The sequence below is a fragment of the Eubalaena glacialis genome, chromosome 1 (assembly GCF_028564815.1).
Source record: "Eubalaena glacialis isolate mEubGla1 chromosome 1, mEubGla1.1.hap2.+ XY, whole genome shotgun sequence".
Taxonomy (NCBI): domain Eukaryota; kingdom Metazoa; phylum Chordata; class Mammalia; order Artiodactyla; family Balaenidae; genus Eubalaena; species Eubalaena glacialis.
Window position 1 is genome coordinate 228,838,942 of NC_083716.1, and position 20,869 is coordinate 228,859,810.

Sequence of the window (20,869 nt, forward strand, 5' to 3'; positions counted from 1 at the left end):
TGCCATCAGGACTTAAAATAGGTATTCTAAAAATTATCATGTGAAGGGTAGGAGGGAAATAGTCCTGAAACCTAAGGAGGTCAAACCCTTCCCTCTATTTTCCCTGCCGTCCTTACCCCTTCCCCCTAAGATGCATCCTCATGCATCTGATTGTGTGAGAAGAAAGGAAATAAGCCCTGCCTTCAATATGTCTTTCCATAGGAGTTAGAAAAATGCACATTAATAATATTTTTTTAATTGAGTTAAAAATCACATAAAATGAACGATTTTGAAGTTTACAGTTCAGTGGCATTTAGTATTGCACCATTGCGGGTGTCTTATTCCCATTTTATGTGTTATATATTTAGTAGCATACTCAAAGTCAGTATGAACTTCCGTGTTAAGAAACATCAAAGGAATGATTGCCTTGAAGACTGTCTTTCTACCGAATGCTGGGTTGACTTGTTGTAAGGAATAGAGTATATTTTCGAAGCAAAAAGTTGGATGTAATGGAATAATCATTTTCACTTTCAGTTAGTTTTCTTTGTAAATGTTGATCATCTCCACATTTGGATTGTTGATATTTGTATGCTCTTTATCCTCTTTTAGGAGTTTTGTTTGCTTTGAAAGTTCTTAACAACCATTATTGCCCTGGAGGCTTTGTCAACGTTTTGGGCTTTCCTGTACCCAACAAATTTGCTTGTTGGGCAGAACTTTTGGCTATTCATTTCATCTCGCCAGGGTAAGTGTTTACTCTTAGAGAATACAAATGAAGAACCTGATGTTCCATAGAGAAAGAATTATAGTCATAATGAGGTAATCATTTGTCTTTTACAGTGAAATTTGTTCTTTAACTATAAGGACAGAATCCAGCTTAATGGTTTTAATGTCAGATATTCCTGTGTTTGAATCTCGTCAGCTACTGAGCTGAGTGATTTTGATGTATTTGTCTTATCTGAGTTTCCATTTCCTCACCTTTTAAGTTGAACCTGATACACAGATTTGGGGATTGATATTAACCAGCCTGTCAATTAATTAATTCTAATAACAATAATCCAAAGAGGCACACAGAAACCACATAATTAGAAAGATAACAAAATCAAAAGGTATGTTGGTCCAACGCTTTTAAGCCATTTTAGTTGTGAATTTTCTTGGTGGTAGACTCTTTAAACAAAAGACTTTCCTCACAATTTTGATATAGAAAATGGATCAACTCTGAACTGTTTTGGGTGGAGAGGAAGCATAGGGCTCCACTCCCTTTGCCTTACCCCTGTGTCACTGGCTGCCTTAGAGGCACCTCCGCAGAACCCTAGAGCTCCAGGGAACACAGTTTGGGAATCACTGATGTCTGCAAATTTCCTTTATAGACGAGGACAAGGAAATTCAGAATGTTTAGGGACTCATCAAGCAGTGTCGTGGTAGACACTAGACTAGTTAGGATTCAGGCCTCCGGACTCCTGGCCTGGGTGTTCTCGGGGGGATGGGGGTGAGGTGGGGCGTGCTTTTCCGCTTTGGTTCTTTTCTCTACTTTCTGTTCAGAAGAAAAGAGAGTGAATTGTGTTATTTTCCCCCCTCTTCCACCAGCTGCACTTCTCTTAATCTGTATAATGCACCTGGAAGCCCATGGTTTGCTCATTTATTTTTACTTCGGGGACCTGGACGCTGTTTGGAGAAGGGGGAGATTCAGGAAGATTCAGAAAGAAGTAAGGAGGGTATTTTTTTGCTGCTGTTCTTTTCAGACAGGAGCTTTTTTTCTCAGCTTTCGATTTGTGTGACCGCGTTGGGTGTCGTACTTTATTTGAGAGTATTCTCCTTGGGCTGTGTGTCAGCCCAGTAACCTTGAGTCCTTCTTTAATGCTAATTTCCCATCGTGGGCAGCCATTGCCAGCTGGTCTGTAAAAGGCAGTGATGTGGCCACTGAACGCCACTCATTTGCAACTGTATTGTTATCTTGTGACAGTTCCACGAAGAAAGCCTAACAAAATCTTCAAAGTTTTCTTTGAAAAAGGGTCCAGTAATGTCTGTCCCTTATCTGAACAGCCCTCTCTATACCTTGTCACTCACAGCTCCCTGACTTGCTTGATGTGACTTGGTTTTCTGTGTAGACCAGAGACTCTTGTGTGTGAGGGCAACACCCAACATTCATATGAAAATCACTCTCTCTGGTACTTGAACTTTTATTCTATAATGAATCCATTGAACAGCAGTGCCTTTAATAGTCTCATGCAACTATTTCTGAAGACTCCATCATGCATTTTATTTTTTTAGGGCCCCCCCCTTTACATAGAAAAGGGATGGTTGCATTTTTATGTAATATGCTTATTCTGCGTGGAGGGACCTGATACTCTGAGCTTGGGAATTAAATGGAATTTCCTTTGAAGTTTGAAAGACTAAATCTTTTGGTTTTTAAGATTTGACTACTTTGAATGATAAACTTCTGATATCCAGGCATCTACTTATGCATGTGTCCATTAAAGACGGAGCTGAACGCTGGTCCAGGAAACCTAAGAGGGGCGTGCTTTTTGAGATGGATCTTGGAAGAATGGGGGGAACCAGAGCTCTCTCTGCTCTGCATTGTTATTCTCCTGGTGGTTGTCAATTAGAGTTTTCATTGGGAAAACACTGTAAGTCTTTACAACAAAGCCTGCTTTATCGACAGACTTAATGAACTGCCCTTTGGGAGAAAAAAAAACCTGCCAAGCAAACATTTGGTGGACCTCTGTGTTTTATGAAAGCCACAGAATTAGTAATTTCCCCAGTGAGGGCGTTTTATGGAGGGAAGCCACTCCAAACAGCCAGCCGTTCGTTCAGCACCGTGAGACGTATGGACTTGACCGGCAGAGTGAAGTAATCGCACTCCTTTGCTGGGGCTTTTGCTTTCACAGTTCTCGTGTGTCCCTTGTTTCAGTGACGTCTTTGCCTCACACGGTCTTTTACTTTCCCTGCATGTCCTGGGGCCCTGGTAGGTGGTTGTGTTTAAAGAAGTGACCCTGCTCCCGAGGTGGCACAGTGGGGAGGTGATTCCGAAATTCTCATTTTCACCTTAAAGCTCAAATTTTATCATTGACAATAAATATCACTAGTTGTTTTTTTTGAAGGCTCACATTGTTCATTTTTGAGAAAACGTGTGCCATTTCCCATTTATTTAACCATGGTCTGTCAGTTTTTCTTTCAAGCAGGCATGGCGGGGGAGGGTCCACGAAAAGTGGCTAGTTCATCTCACAGCTCAAACGAGCACACCAGTGCTTCGTCTGGAGACAAGCATCTCACTTGGATATGGAGTTGAGGTGCTTTATGCAAATTTCCCATTTTGTATATAGCATATGAAAACGATGTATACTACTATTGATATTTTAAACATTAAAATTTTACTGAAAAAAAAAAAATTTTACTGTTTATCAAGATATTCTTAAGTAGAACTTTCTTTTTTCTTTTTAAATGTGAATGTGTGGCTGTGAAAAATACAGCGACAACTGGTACTGTTTGGAGTCACCGCCTTGATTCATTTGATTCAAGCAGCCAAGGCACAAGCAGTTGGACCCACCGTTGCTTTTATACCACTAGTGCAAACGTCAACACGTGGAAAAGGGCATATGATACCTCAGTATTATTATGAAAATAGTTCTGACTTCATGAACTGCTGGAAGGGCCTCTGGGACCTCCAGTGGCCCATGGAGCACACTTTGAGAATCGCTGCTCCCAGCTCTCATGCTGCCTCTCTAGCACTACTCTTGACCGTTTCTTAGCTTGTATGCAAGGAAAGATGGGGAGCTTCATGCAGTCAGGGATGGCAGAGAAAGGGAAGCAGTGAAGTATGTGAGAACATATATTGTATAACCACTGAAATTGCTAATTAACAGTTGCTAATTAGCATGAACTGTTAACACTTTGTCTGAAGGAGAATGGCCACTTATCACTCTCATTACAGGGACTGACTATAAGATCTGCCTGTGTTCCATGCAGGACAGAATTCCTTAGATGCAGGGAACTCCCGTCCTACTTTCAGTTCTCTCCTTGCGTCTGCTTACATTTTGTGCTAAGGTGCTTCTGGCATATTCATCTAAAATGCAACATACAGTTCTTTCTTCCCCAGTAGTACTGAGATAGGGAATATAAAAGGAAAGTGCATTCGGCTGGCATACACCGTGTTTGAGTGTCGGTTGACACCCCTATGGATCTAGCTACGTAGTAGTCTATTGGATTTTTGCCTTGGGAATTAGAACTGAGGTTGGGGAATAACAATTTGGAAGATGACGGTAGCACCATCTCCTGTCCCACATGTTCTTTTAGAACTTTGCCACTCTACCTAGAGGTGGGGTCCGGTGCACCTCCCCCTGAATTGGGTGGATTTGTGACTCAGTGTAATCAGTAGATGGCAGCAAAAGTGCCGTGTTAATTCTGAGGCAAGAAGTTTCTTGCCTTGTGAGCTGAAACACTTGCCCGTGGAGCCCATGTTCCCTGATTCCACCATGCTACGAAGAAGTGGCGTGTGACGGGTGAGTGAGTGGTCATTAGATACAGCCATGAGTCCCCTCAGCCTCAACATTGTGGAGCAGAGACTCGTCACCCCCTGTGCTTTCTGAATTCCTGACCCACAGAATCTGAGAGTGGAAGAAAACAAGTGTTGTTTTATGTCACTACATTTGGGGAGATTTGTTCTACGTAATGTCAACGAGTTGAATGAAGAAAAAAGGAGGGAAACTAGGATGAAAAGCAGAGGAGTACAAAGGGCAGTGTTTGTGCAGTGGGGAGAGAGCGGAGGGAAAGCGGAAGGGAGCCGAGGACGGAGGCCTGGGGAGGAATCCATGCTGAGATGCTGTGGTACCGCGAGTCATAACATCACCACCCATCAAGTAGCAGGGCTTTAAAGCAGTGGTTGGCAACTGTGGGTTCTAATCCTTTAAAACGTTCTGAAATCAATGTAGTGGGTCACAACCAGCGTTTGAAAGAAAGAGAGAGAGAGGGAGGGAGGGAGGGAAGGAGGGAGGAAGGAAGGAAGGAAGGAAGAGGGGAGTGGGAGGGAGGGAAGGAAAGAGAAAGATGGATTCGTGTTGAATGTGGTAAGGGTATTATTTCAAGGAACTTTTGTTTTAGCTATATGTGTGTGTGTGCTATATTTCAAAAAATGTATTTTTATTGTGGGACACAGTACAAAAATTTTGGGAGGTGCTGCTTTAAAGCAGCTACTAGTTGCTTAAACTAGAGTTAAATACATTTATAGGATCAGAGACATTTATTGCCTTCAGCGAAAGAGGATTAGATTGCCAGGTCTTTGATGGCAATGAGACGAACAGGCTGTGACTCCAGATTTCTACTAATTCATTGTCTTTCATTAGAATAAGTGTTAGTTTACAAGGCTTATCAATGACCGAGTGAGCTCTCAAGATAGCTGTCTGTATATGGAGATGTATGCTAACAGATTTAGACTTCACCTAAACCAGAAATGCTAGTAACGGTTGTTCAGTTATAAACAAAGTTATTCGTAAAAATCCTTTGAGAATTCAAGAGAAAGGGGTTATCTAGAGCAAAGGAGACAATGAAGTGTAAAAGTTAACACATTTTCCCAAAAAGTATAATATTCCTCTCCAAGCCTTTTAAATGTAGACGTATTCAATAACTTAGTAGAAAATAAAACAAAACCTGAATGGATATAGGGTTAAAATATACATTGGCAGTTTGTGTAAGCAAGCAAGTGGCAAATAGATAAATCCAATGATACTTAATTGTGCTTTGGAGAGAATGCTCCTTTGACAAAAACGGCCTGATGGATGAGAGCTAAGCAGGAACTGTGGTCTTCTCAGGGCTGGGGCCGTGTTATGGCAGCCCATGGAGAGGAGAGGGGGCTGCTGTCTGAGATTCCTGTTTTCAAGGGCAGGTTAAGTTGTTTTTCAAGAAGTTATATTACACAATTACATCTTTTGTTTTGTATCTACTGGGACAGTTGCATTTTTCTACTAAACTTGGATGACAAATGTTGCATATATAGAATTGATACTCACCTCTGTTTTATTTCACGGAAACATGTTTTCACAGCCTGTTAAAGACTTCAGTTTGAATCAACATCCCAGGACTCTCCTGAGCAGATTTTTCTTCTGCATTCCTTGGATGTCCATTGATATATTTCCTCCCTTTTCCCTTTACAGACTCCTGTAAAGAAAGGTTATATGAGTTATATAAAAGAGTTAGTTAATTTGTCTGTCTCCAGGAGGGCTTCCAGTTGAACAGAACGCAAGGTGAGAGCAGTACTTAACCAAAGCAATGATCCCCTTGAGTTAGGTTTTACGAGATGAGAATGAGAAATTTCGAGGCAGAGAACTTTCCCTCCCACTAGAATTGGAACTCTTCGAGGGAAAGGGGGTGTGTAAATCATCTCTCTAGCTCTGGAGTCCAAGTTTGTGGCGAGAGAGAAGACCCAGCCTTGTCCTGAGCAGCTGGCCCATCCCTGACCACCGTAGGAAGAGCTTCAAGCTAAATAGGAGGTGCATTAAGAACAGAAAAGAATTGTATCTGACTACTAAGTTTTCTTCTTTCTTTTATAAGAGATTTAGTGTAACAATTTCTTTTAACAACTGGTTATATGACGTAAAGAATTAAACTGAAAAGAAAGCAGTAGCTAAATGAGAGTGTAACCTAATTTCTCAGCTCCTAATTGAAAGAACAATATATTCATTGTAGAAAAGTTGAAAATATATAAAGTATGATAAGGAAAACAAATTGACCATCTTCTCCTTCCCAGAGAAAACTACTTTTAGCATTCTGCCATCACACACCCCTTCCCTTATATGCGATTATATTTCCTTTTTTCTCATTTAACGTGTTATAAGCAACGGCTCTTCCAAAGCCTCAGTTTTAACGGCTGTATAATGATTCCTGTTGCGGTTCCTTTATTTTCCCATTCACTAATTTTACATGCTAATGTTATTACCTAATCGTCCAAATTATAAGTGAGGATGTCTCTCAAAGCATTATTTGCTAGTCGTGGCTCCCAGATCTGAATATGTCCTCAGAGTAGATTTCCAGAATTAGAATAATGGATTTGAACTATTTTCATGGCACTTTTATACATTTTACCAACTTGCTTTCTATAAGTTTGTTCTAGTTTATAGCCTACCAACAGCATATGAAAGTGTCTGCTTCCCCACTTTCTTGGCCAGCCTGAATATTTGCTGTAAGGTTTTTGGAAATGTGATATGTAACAAAAATTATTCTCTTGCTGTTATTTACACGTCTTTTGTTAGTGAAATGGGACAACTTTTCATTTCCTTTTTAGTAAGTTATATTTCCTTGTCTGTGATTTGTCTTTGTGTCCTCTGCATATTTTCAGGATGCTGTAATTGTTCATTGTTAGAGTGATGATACTGAATTTCAAGGGGTTCTTATTAGATTACATATACTAAGAAACCTTAAGTACACAGTACAATTTTAAGTTCTATAAATAATAACTTAGACAATGTCTATGGGTTGTTTTTTGGCTGATATGAATGGATAAAGATTTATTCTAAACTATAGGTAAGAACAGAAACTCTTTTACACTGAAAATAAAGAAAAGATCTGATAGGTTGTTTTGGGAGTAGATTGAAGACAGGTTTTATTTATTTATATGTTTTAAATAAATTTTATTTTTTAGAATGGCTTTAGATTTACAGAAAAATTGTGAAGAGATACAGAAAGCTCCCACATAACCTGCACCCAGTTTCACCTAATTTTGACATCTTAACATTAGTATGGTATATTTGTTACAGTTGATAAGCCAATATGACACATTATTGTTAACTAAACTCCATACTTTATTCAGATTTCTCTAGTTTTTATGTGATGTCCTTTTTCTGTTCTAGGTTCTTATCTGGAATACCACATGACATTTCATGTATCCTTAGGCTCCTGTGTTAGTCAGCTTGGGCTGCCATAACAAAATACCATAGATTGGGTGGCTGAAACAACAGAATTTTATTTTCTCACAGTTCTAGAGGCTAGAAGTCCAAGATTAAGGTGCCAACATGGTTGGAGTCTGGCAAGGACTCTCTTCCTGGCTTGTAGATGGATGCCTTCTTACTGTGTCTTCACATGACAGGGGGAGAGACAGAGAGAGACAGAGAGAGACAGAGAGAGAGAGAGTGCATGAGAGCATGCCATCATGAGAATCCCACCCTCATGACCTCATCTAAACCTGATTATCTCCCAAAGGCCCCATCTCCAAATATCATCACATTGGGAGTTAGGGCTTCAACATATGAATTTGGGTGGAGACAAAATTCAGTCCATAGCAGCTCCTCTTGGCGGTGACAATTGGTTTTATTTTTAATGAAGAGTTGTAAGATATCACTCCTGAATGTCCATGTGTATAAGCATTAACTTCCTTTTATTTGCCCTCTTGTAACCCAGAAGCAGTGTTCAGTTAGCCATGTAGCATGGTTTCTAAGCAAGTTTTAATTTAAGTGTATGAACACATCTTTTCTTCTCTTAAATGGAACTGCTGTGGCTCCACTGTAAAATGTGCACGTCATACACAGAGGTAGATATGAGAAATTTCCATCCCAACTAGAGCACACCAGCATGGAGGACTCCTGCTGTCTGTAAATTACTCAGACCTTGTTTCAGGCCTGCTTCACCCACTTGGCTGGCTCAGAACAGCAGAGAAGAACAGTAGGTAGAAATAAGGAAGCAGCTGTTTTTCCAGTTGAACACAGAGTTGTCTGGAATAAGGTTCACTACTCAGGTTGAAACTAATTGGCCATCATGCTGTGATGTAATTGTGGGTGTGTGGATGATAGCACTTAGCCAATCTGTACTTAACTAACTAGGCTTGTTAATGATCAATTCTGGTGACTTAGTGACAGGTGCAAGACTTGGATTTACTGTATTGGATGTCTCAGGTAATGACGACTGGAGGTTATTTTTAAAAGATAGAATTTTGTAAAAATCAAAAAAAAAAGTCATATGCCCTAAGTTAAAAGGTGATACCAATAAGTACATCTTATTAAATTAAAGAGCTCTGTATAATGTGTGTTACAGGAAAAGGGTGTTTTTTAATCTGAGAAGTTAATTACCAATTGTAGCAATTATTTTGAGTTGACTTTTTTTCTTACTAATATTTTTTTTAATTAAAGAAAAAGAACCCTGTGAAGCACATTTATTTCCCTTTGGAGTATTTAGAATATGCACTTTGGTCTGTTTGGAATGTTTTTTTTTCAGGAGACACTATTGGAGATAAATGTTACACAACTTTCACTCTCAATAAGATGATAAATCACATCTCTGAAACTTTCTGATGTATTTTCTTAATTCTTCCCATTTCAGTGTAAGGAGGAATGTTTTTAAATAGAAAGTTCTTTATATTTGCTAATTTCCCCCTTCCTCTTCTGCAGTATTAAGTGATTTTTAGTTAAAAGTCTTGGAAGTTAAATAGTCAAGAGGACTGTTTTCCATTTACATTCAGGTTTGGTTCAAATTATACAAAATGAAGACAGTCGGTGCTATGAATTGAAATCATTAGTACATCAATTATCCTGTGATAACCAGCTGAGAACAGGCTGTAGACTACTTGAATGCTCCTTCCATTTAAAGTTGGCTTCTCATTAGCTTATATGAGAGATGAAATAATTTGATTCTAATTTATCTCTCTTTAAATGAACATTGTTCCCCTCTGAATTCAAGAGGAGAACATTTTCATTTTGTAGTCATTTATAACACACAGGTCAAATAAATAACAAGTTTTATTTCTAGCAATAGATCTCTTCTATTATTTACATTACTACAGTTCCTTGATTCTAAGACACACTTTTTTCCCCTACATCTTTTTAGGGCAAAATAGGCCACAAACATAATAAAGATAACATCATAAATCAGTGGGGGAAAATAAGGGTTATTTAGCAAATGGTACTTGAAGAATAGTTTAACCATTTGGAAGAAATTAAACTTATAGATTTAACTCACTGTACTCCAAAACAAATTTCATATAGATTATGTTTAGAAGATTTAAAAAACAGCATCTGAAAAATGTCTAGGAGTGTGTGAGGGTAATTTTTCAGTTCTTGAGTTGGGAGGAAATTTCTAAACCTAAAAACAATGAATATAACCTCAAATGAAGTCAAAAGCAACACCTTTTTTCCAGGTCCAAATACATTATACATTAAAATGAAAGGCAAAAACGTTAGCAATATATGTGGAAAAAGAGGATCATATCTTTGTGATGAACAGTACTAACTGCAAGAAAGAAGTCCATCAATAGACAATGTACAGAAGAAAATTAATCGGTGACTAATAAATGTAAAACATAAAAATTCATTGTTGACCAAATACAGAAAATTAAAATAATAAGCTATTTTACTTATTAAACCAACAAGATTAGAAAATTATTACTCTTGTTAAGAGTTTGGTGAAATGGGAGTTTACATAAACTTCTGATGGGACTGTATCTTGGTACAGACTTTCTGAAAAGTAATTTGATGATCTGTATGAAGAGCTGTAAAAAGTTTATACCCTTTAGTTTGGCAATTACCTTTCTAGGAAATTGTCCAAATTATAACTGTAAATACAAAAAAAATTTTTTTGACACAAGTATATTTATTGTCATGAAGTATTGGAAAATTGGAAAATTGGAAACCACTTAAATATCTAGTAGTAGGTAAGTGGTTTAATAAATCATGTTGTAATAGAATATTATATAGCCATTAAAATGCTATTTTCAGAGATTATTTTAATGGAATTGGAAGATCATCAAGATAAGGATAGAGGGAGTTCCCTGGCAGTCCAGTGGTTAGGACTCCATGCTTTCACTGCCGTGGGCTTGAGTTCAATCCCTGGTCAAGGAACTAAGATCCTGCAAGCTGAGCACAGCAAGCCAAAAAAAAAAAAAAAAAAAAAAAAAGCAAAAGATAAGGGTAGAAAGTAGAATACAGAGTATTACATATGATGTGGTTTCAGTTTTTTTCCAAAGTAAGAATAGTCACCAAAAGGACTAAGAAAAGCACATAAAAATATTATTAGTTGTTAACGTTATGGAATTATTTATTTTTATTTAACTTTTTTTGGCCAAATCCTCTATGGTGAGCATGCATTATTTACAGTGGAAAAATTGAGTTATTAAAATATTAACAGTAGCATATTTTCATGAGTCTTAACTTACCTGTGCCTCCCAAGTTCCAGGAGGGGAGAGCTATAGTCTCTTCTGTTTGCTGTGTATTCCCAGTGTCTAAAACAGTGCTTGGCCCATCACACTTACTCAAAAGTGTATGTTTGTTGAATAAAGACAGTTTGGGGTGGCTGGCCCAACTAAAGATAATAGGCAAAGTGTAAATTGTTGAGTTACTGACCCGAGTTCAGAAGTCTAGAGAGGAAAGAAGTCAGATGCAAAACCTGAGTGCTGAGTTAGAAGGCAAAGTCAATTCAAATGGGTAAAAAAGAAAACAACATTCAGGAGGCTTGAGAGGCAGCTCAACAAGGGGGCTAGAATGGTTGAAGTGCCCCTCGGTGCCCAGCAGTGCCTGGCCCCGTCGGCCCAGCCTCATCCTACACAGAGACCACACATTCCTACGTGAGATAATATAAACAGGGACTGTGTACCAGGCTACAAAGGCAGCTTCGATCACCTCTAAAAATAGAGATTTTATAGGCCATATTCTCTGATCACAAAATAATAATAAAGACTTTAAAAACTAAATATGAGTAAAAGGAAAAAAAAAACCAATTCCAATAATCATTCATAATCACTTGGAAATTTAAATAACTCCATGATTAAGAGGAAATTTTAAAAAAAAAACCTTTAGAAATGAACAATGAGAGCACTCCATGTCAAACTCTTAAGTGCTTTTTATAATATAACAAGGAATTTAAAAAGTAAATAGATGAAGTCCTCAATTTAAGAAGCTAGAAAAGGAATAAATACAAGATTAGAGGATGAAGAGATTGATAATGATAAAAGCAAAATTTAATAAAAAGGAAAAAAATGATAGATAATTGGAGGGCCATATCTTTAAAAAGACGAATCAAATGGGCAAGTCTATGGCAGGTTTAATTAAGAAAACTAGAAGGAAAACTTGAAACAGTAGATATGAAAAAGCAGATGTAAGTAGGTATGGAGGAAGCTAAATCAACTTCTGAAAGGATGTATATTTTCATAAAGAATTTTTTTCTGGGGCTTCCCTGGTGGCGCAGTGGTTAAGAATCCACCTGCCAATGCAGGGGACACGGGTTCGAGCCCTGGTCCGGGAAGATCCCACATGCCACGGAGCAACTAAGCCTGTGCGCCACAACTACTGAGACTGCGCTCTAGAGCCCACGAGCCACAACTACTGAGCCCGCGCGCCTAGATCCTGTGCTCTGCAACAAGAGAAGCCACTGCAATGAGAAGTTTGTGCCCCGCAGCAGAGTAGCCCCCGCTCGCCGCAACTAGAGAAACCCCGCGCACAGCAACAAAGACGCAAGGCAGCCAAAAGTAAATAAATTTATTTAAAAAAATTTTTTTTTCTGTTTTAAGAGATCACTCTTTTTTTATAATTAAAGTTTTGGACTAATATTGTTAAACCCAAAAATTCTTTTTAAAAGAAAACATTATAAAGACTTTATGGTCCAAACAATATTGATATATAATCTTTAAAAGGTCTTTGAGTTTGTAAGGTGTATTCCAACATCAGTATTACATCCAAAGTTGTAGAATTTATTTGATGAGATCTTACTGAGTCAGTTTGTGAGGGCTTAGATCCTGTAACTTTTGAGGGAAGATGTCCCAGTGTAACTGACATTGTGCAGATTTTGATGAAGCAGTTAATTTTACTTTGAGGGTGATATAAATTCATTGTATGATATAAACCAAGTAACTTGAACTCTGAACAAAGGCTCACATTACTTCCTATTCCTCTGAAGTGATTTTGTGAAGTGTGATGCACCAGTGGGTAAAAATACTTCAGAACTTGCTAATGAAAGACAGAGTGTACAGAATCTGCTTTTCTAGCACATATTTTTATAGATGTTGAAAACGGTGTTGTCAAACGATATTTTAAAAACTGTCAGGTGTGTGTGTTTTTCAAATGAGTTTTAAATAATTCAGTACCATGCAGGCGGCAGAAAAATGGCCTTATAAACTTGGAATGCTCTTTTGTACTGAATATACAAGTAGAGTGTATGAATTAGAAATGAACACTATCCGATACATCTTTTTACTAATAACCAGTATGGTGTTGATGGAAATTTTCTGTTACTAATGTTTCTTTTTTTGTTTGTTTTTTTGCATTTTCCCATTAGAGAATTGCCTTAAAGTCATTTCAACACAGGTACCACATGTGTACTTATGGTAGGTTTCTAATAGGAGCCGTGTCTGGTTTATCTAACCTGATGACTGACTTATGGCAGCCTCCTCCCCTTTTCTTCCCTCTTGTGTGCTGCTGAGTGAGGGATGAGGGGAGAGTCCACGTGGAAGACAGCTCACTTTGAATAAGTGTGAGATTCCTAAGAGGTGGCCTACCCGGATAGGTGGTGGCCAAGTGACCTTGTGGAATATTAAGTCTCCTCAATTCAGGAGTCTAATTGGGAGTGAAAAAGTAAGGATCATAGGTTATTTTGAGTCTTCGCCACATTTCTCATTGACTCATTGCTCCTCTCGTATTTCTCCTGATCTTATCCAGGAAAACTTGTTTATGGGGAAAAGCTAAGTGGCATGTGTGGTCCTCTGTACAGTTCTTCCTCCTGCCAATAAAGAATTGTGGTTTTTCTGAAAGCGGAAGAATTTTTTCCTTCATCATGGTCATTATTATGGTTCGTATTTGGTTTTGTTTTCCCCAGGTATTTTACACTAATAACAGCGGTCTTAGTCATGTTCTGGAGTTATCAGATCTCTAATCTGAGAATCTCAGAGTTAGGCATTAAATGGCTTTCATGGCAAAAGATTTAAGGTGTGTTTGCAGGGATTGAGAAATGGCTCAAGTCACAACCACAGTGATTGGAGGGTTATAGCTAGACACAGGAAGGGTGAAAACACCTGTCTTTAAGCTTTTTGCATTGTAGCAGTAATTTTAAAGATCTGCCCTAAGAAAGAGTAAAAGTTCATTTAAAATTCATACATTCCACTCCCGTGTCTCTCTGAGTACACCACATATGATTGCTATCAGCGTCTTGAGCATACTGATTATAGACTATTTAACGCACATTGTTTGTAACAATGTTTCAAATGATACAGGACTGACTCATTCTGAGTACCGTAGGCCCCCCTTCTCCTCCGAGGATACGTTCCAAGACCCCCAGTGGATGCCTGAAATCATGGACAGTGCTGAACCCTATATGTATGTTTTTCCTCTACATACATACCTATGATAAAGCTTAATTTATAAATTAGGTACAGAAAAAATGAACAACGACAATAATAAGATAGAACAATTATAACAATATACTGTAATAAAAGTTATGTGAATGTAGTCTCTCTCTCAAAATATCTTATTGTACAAATTTATTACCTTTTTCATCTTAACTAAGCGCTTATCATACGTTATGATAGCCGAACTTTTGCAGTTTGAGGTGTGACAGCAGTACTAGCACAAATTTCTTTTTCCTTCTTCACAATTTCATGGATAGAGGATTCATCCTTATCGTAGATTTTAGCAACCTCATCGTACAGTTTTTCCTCTTTATTAAGTTGAGAACTGTCACCTTTTCACTTAAAGGAAGCACTTAATGGCTTCCCTTTGGCAGATCCAAATTGCCAGCATCACTACCCTTGCGCTTTGGGGCCATTATTAAGTAAAATAAGGGTGACTTGAACACAAGCCCTGTGATACCGTGACAGTCGATCTGAACCCAGATGGCTACTCAGTGTCTAACAGGCATATATGCTGGACAAAGGGCTGATTCACACCCCGGGCATGACAGAGCAGGACAGTGACAGGTTTCATCATGCTACTCAGAACAGCACACAATTTAAAACTTATGAATTGTTTATTTCTGGAATTTTCCATTTAACAATTTTGGACCACGGTTGACCTTGGGTACCTGAGACCTTGGAATGCAAAATCATGGAGCAGGGGGCACTGCTGTATTCGGTCTGAGAAGACTCATGAGAGCTGTTGTTCCCTGTCAGGTAGAGGTGGGCTGCCCAACTAATGAGAGAGGTGTTCTTCCTGTGGTCCATGTTATTCTAAGATCCTCCTCAGAGGTCTTCGTTTTTAATGATGGCTTGAGGTCCCCTTTTGATCTGGGTTTCATAGATTTTTGCATGCCAGTTTCCGTTGAGTTTTCTTAAGGTTCAGCGCAGAATCGACGATAAAAAAAAAAAAGATTGGATGGGGAACAGGCGGCAGAAGTTCTTAGAAAATAGTAAAGAAGATTAAAACCACCTGGTGAAACAAATCTTTCAGTAGATTTGAAAAAGGCACACATTGTTTCCTGAAAAAGTTTGTTGAGAGGTGCAAATTAGAAATCAGAGTAGATTAATTCATTTTTTGGAAGTGTTTTGTGGGTAAAACATGATCCATTATATTGTTAGACTTGTGTTACATGAACAATTATATGGCTCCTGGTTGTATATGTGGAGTCTTGTTCTCATGTTCCTCATTGCAGATTATACATCCTACTTATGCTCTCCTAGACGCACAGAAACTGAGCAAAGGCAGGCAGAAGGTGTATCCATCAGTGAGGGGGTACTGGGGATGGATCCATTACTCAATTCTCCTTTCAACACACACTTATTGAGTACCACTTCTACTGTTCCTCATCAGTTAATTGGGGCCAGTAACAGTACCCGTCTCGTGGGTTTGTTGGGAGGACTAAAAATACAACACAGGAAGGTCCTGAAATCAGTGTCTGGCTCCTTGGAAGAGCTGCCACCACTTCAGTGCCCCTGAGCTGTCTTCTGTGGGTACGAGAAGAAGGGTTGATGAAGCTCACACAAGTCTGAGCACATCAGAGTCCCTGAGAATAACACCTTACTGGATAAAAGTATCTATGGATTTCAAAGAGCTCTTGAGTAGAGATAGTAAATGAGTAATTACAAATAGTGTTTTTCAGTTTAAAAAAGTGAGGTGGGTGATTTTGACTCACGATTTTGTTTAATACCTACAATGTATTAGGCATTATATGGGACACTTTTATGTGTATTTTCTCCTTTAATTCTTGTGATATTATTTTTATTTCTCCCACAAATGACCAGTGGAGCTGTATCTAGTTCAAGGGTGTAGGTTCTGGAAATTCATAGTGACTTGAACATCTGGGTTAATATTTCTTTAGTGTGGTAACATCCTTTCTGACAGTTTTATTAGAATATTCAAGCCCTCCATTCCACCTGGAGTCTTGGCCAGCACGGGAACTGAAATAGTGTAGAGCAGAATTCTCTTTGAGACTCTGAGATCTGTTGGTTCTACATTGCCTCTGTCATCTTTGGACACCTTAATCGAGGTTCTTTTAGTTACAGTTTAAAGAAACCCAGCTCAAACTAACTTGATCAAAGAAAAGGACCTCTATTGGCTTACGTAATTAAAATTTCCAATGGTGCATTTCAGGGTTTCAGAGACATCAGATGTGCTGGGATTCATTCAGCTCAAGCAATGTCGTCAGGATTCTATCTCTATCTTCTGGCTCTGTTATTTGTTTTTTCCTGTGTTGGCTTCTGTATTAGTTATCTATTGCCATGTAACAAGTTATAGTAAACGTAGTGGCTTAAAACACACATTTATTATCTCATGGTGTGTGTGGGTCAGGAGGCTGGGCATGGCTTATCTGGGTCTTTTGCTCCAGGTTTTCTCACGAGACTGCAACAGAGGTGTCAGTCAGCACTGAGGTCTCATCTGAAGGCTTGACTGAGGAAGGATCTGCTTCCAAGCTTATGCAGATTTTGAAAGAACTCAGTTCCTTGTGGGTTGTTGGACTGAGAGCCTTGCTGTCTGCTGTCAGCCAGAGTCTGAGTTCCTTGACACTTGAATCTCTCCATAGGGCAGCTTCCTTCATCAAAGCCAGCAAGGAAGAGTCTGCTAGCAAGGCAGAAATTACAGTCTTATGTAACATAATCATGGAAGTGGCATGCTCTGTTCTGTTGGTTAGAAGCAAGTTGTAGTCCCATCCATGCTCAGGGAGAAAGGATTTATGAAGGGCGAGAATACCAGGAATCAGGGATCACCAGGCCCATCTTAGAATTTGTACACCACAGCTTCATTCTCAGGAAAGCTCTCTCCACATGGTGACAGAGTTGACCAACAGCTCCTGTCTTACATCAACGTAAGGCTAGCAATTCTGGAGAAGATAGAGCCACATATCTCCTCGGCATCCATATATGTACCTGTTCCTTACCAGTCAGGATTCTTGATTGAAAACAGAAATTAACTCGCATATTGAACCACAAAAGGACTTATTAGAAGGATACCAAGCAACTTCTAGAATTGTTGAGAATTCTGAAGTTTTGGGCTGGAAAAAAACCTGTGAGAACTGGATGGACACTTGTGCCATTGCCACTGCTTCCTTGGACTCTCGTCACCATATTCTCAAGATTAGGAATGAGGTGTATCTCATTGGCCAAGTATCAGTCCCACGGTTGTGCTCTAGCTGACAGGAAAGGAGATGAGGGAACCTGCCCTGCTTGGGCCTCCGTCAGAGGTGGAACTATGTATCTTTAACTGTGACAGTGTTCCTCAGGTGAGCCCATATGGGTCTCGTGGCTTCACTGGGGTTACTTTGTCTATAGATGTTCAGCCTAGCATGTTGTCTTGCATAAACAAATTCTACTCTGGTATGGGCGGTTTTCAGAACTTTGCAGCTGGTGGTTCTGTGCTCTTGTTCAACATTAACTGTGCCTTACAGGCATACCAATAAAGCTGCTACAGGAGCAGTATGTGATATGCATGGCATGCCCAGGTCTCTTGAGTCATATAATAGGTGGGGCATTCATAGTTAGAATTTTGATTCAGACCAGATTTAACCACAAGTAGTATTTACCTTTTCTGAGATTGTAGGCTAGCTTTATGATCCAGTTTTGTTTCCCAGTCTTTCTGTTGGATTTAGGGATTGAGGGGTTACCTTAGCTCTTTACTGTCTTCATCTTTGACTGTGTGTATATGACTGTCTTGAATATGTGGGTACATTAGCTAAATTATCATGTTTTTATAAGAACAAAGAACTTGTAAATCTTCTGAAGTAAGTTCATATGTTTCCTTGCATGCATTTTCAAAGCTATACCTACTTGTCTTGCAGCATTTCAGAATATATTAAGACCAACTTCCCAAGGAGGGAAACAGATGTCACTTCTGTGGGGTACTTTGTAGGGTGAAGAGTCTTGCCAATACTCAAAATGTTTTTCTTATTGGCCTACTATGCCAGCCGAAATCTCATTAGAATTTGAATTGTGGCTTAAGATCAATGGTCCTCAACCTCAACACATTAAAATCACCTGGGGAATTAAAAACAGCATAATCAAAAAGTAACCCAACCAACACAACAGTGTCAGGGTCCCACTCGAGAGCAATTCTGCAGAACTTCTGGGAGTGGAGTCCAAGGAGCTGTAACTTTGAGCATCTCTTTAAGAGATTCTGTTGTGTAGCCAGGACTGAGAGCCAGTGGATTAAGATCGCCGCCTGGCAAGGGCATCCCGTCCATTTGTGTTCTGGTGTGTACAAGCACCGTGTAGTAGTTACTGCCACGGTTCACAGTCGAGACTGTTCCTTGCCATCCTCTCTTCCTTGTGTACCGCATGATGAACTCGCATTAATCGGGGTCACCTAAGCCAGTCTCTTCCTGCAACCTCAAAGAGCCCAGCTACCATAGGGCCATAGGATTTCCAGTTATGACACGGCTTCTGAAAATACCTCCAAAAGGCCGATTTGTGTCGTAACAGTAGAATATGTTAAAATCAGGCTATAAACAATCCAACTTCTCTTTCATTTTACATTTACTTTCTGGAGGTGATGTGCACATAATCATTCATGTGGTATCCAGAAATATTTTCGTCTGTAGTAATAGCAGATGGCAGAGTGGTTTCATGTGCCAAGCTGCATTTATTCTGCCACAGCGCAGTGTGGAAGTGATCACGGCCTCTTCCAAACAGTCTCGCTCCCCACGTGCGTGTCAGTTGTGGTGGGAAGTTTTCTTGCGTATCAGTTCAATATGTTGTAAATTTACTTGGAATCCTTGGAATTTGTGCATGATGTGGTCACATGAGACTTACTTCGAAAAGAAATATATTTGGGGCCTAATGATTGAAGGTCATCAATTCCACAAACATTTAATAAGCATTTGCTGTGTGCTAAGCTAGTGGTTTTCCACTGGGATAGGTCACATGGTCCCCAGGAAGGATCTTGGACATTTACAGGGCTGTTTGTAGGTGTCATGATGATTAGTGGAGGTGCTACTGGCACTTGGTGTGTGAGAACCAGAGGTTCTAGCTGCCCTGCAGCACGCAGGACCGTCCCCTTCAACAACAGTGTCCTGCACACCGCACACCCCAGTCTGTTGAAAGGACTTTTCTGTAGGTAAAAAACCTGTTCATGATTATCCGAGCTTAAAACCTGATTGTGTTTTTCATATAAACACAAAGATTTTTTTTCTTTGGCATAGATTTAATATACAGTGACTTTTCCAGGAAAATTGTAAATTGAATTGTAAATGTAACTGAAGGGAAAATTGTATTATACTTTGCTTTATTTAGAGTCAAAAGTTAGTTACCCTCACGTAAGATCACATGACCAGTGGAACCCTGCCTGTGGTGTTTGAGTCACAGAAAGCCCATCTGTACCTCCCTGCATTTCTTAACCGCACCTTCGTGCAGATTCCGTACATAGGGGCAAGCAAAGGACAACTTTATATGTCTTCTGGTGGTGTTCTGCCTCAACGTTTATAATTCATAGTATTTTACTATGTGAATTAAAATTTTCTTTCTTAAGCTTTACAACTGGGGCATTGTATTGAGTTGAGATTGCACGTGTTTGTTGTGTCTGTGTTTTTAAAAGTATGTGTGTAGGTAAGTTATTTATAAATTCCATTACAAGAAAATAGAAAGCATTAAAGAATATTTGGGTTTAACGGGGCATTGGGTGTGATAGGATTGGTAGCCAGTAGCTTAAGCAGCAGGGCAACGGCAGAAAAATCAGCAGACAGGGAAGGTCCTTAAATGCTAGAGGAACTCAGACTATACTGCAGGAGCCCAGAAGCAGCCCCTGCCTTGTCCTGAGGGAAGGCGGACCAGGAAGGCTGTTTTGCTAGGGCTTAGCTGGGCAAAGGGAATAGTGCATACAAAGTTGCGAAGAGTGGAAGCATGGCTTTTGCAAATGGCTCAAGCTTGTGGTGGGGCAGGACTGGGGGGGGGGGCGGTGCAGAGCAGATGGGGAGATTTTGGGCAATTGGAATCTACTCAGCAGTGATATGGAAGATACAGGAAAGGGGACTCTAGGAGGTGTCTAGTTATGGGAAGAGCTTGGTGAGGAAAAGAACACCGGCCTCACGTATGGAATTACACTGACTCTTTAACGTCTGTCCTCCAATTAAGTGTACTGGGTTATTCCTTTATTTTGCATGTAATTTCACTTACTTGTTTCTTTCATTTAATTGGGCACAACTTCTCATTTTGCTTTGAAGGAGATTGGAATAACAACACAGTTTCTAAAGAAACTTATTAATACCACAAAGCTAGTGATCATGATATCCATCTGGAGTTGGGTTTAAAAGCACTAGCACGTGCCACATAGGGGAGAGCTTTCTTGACGATTTACCCCAACAGCAACGAAAATGTTTAGATTTATCCGCCACAACAATGAGAGAAATATTGTTTTTCAAATGGGAGACTTGCTCAGTTACTGTTGCCTTTATATTTAAAAAAAAAAAAAAAAAATGAAATCACTAAAACACTATTATAAGAAATTTGGAACAAAAAAAGGGGGATGTATTTTCCCCATATTATCTGTTGCTGTTTTTATGTATTTCCTTTAAA

At 39.3% G+C, this 20,869-nt stretch overlaps 1 protein-coding gene across 3 annotated transcripts in view; it reads left to right on the forward strand.

Annotated features, from left to right (window-relative positions):
- The window catches only part of RHBDD1 (rhomboid domain containing 1), a 112,812-nt gene that overhangs the window by 23,082 nt on the left and 68,861 nt on the right, over window positions 1–20,869 (forward strand). For all 3 annotated transcript variants that reach the window (XM_061205532.1, XM_061205527.1, XM_061205520.1), the window contains exon 3: window positions 589–721. In XM_061205532.1, coding sequence (XP_061061515.1) covers window positions 589–721 — 133 coding nt within the window. The remainder of the gene's footprint in view (window positions 1–588; window positions 722–20,869) is intronic.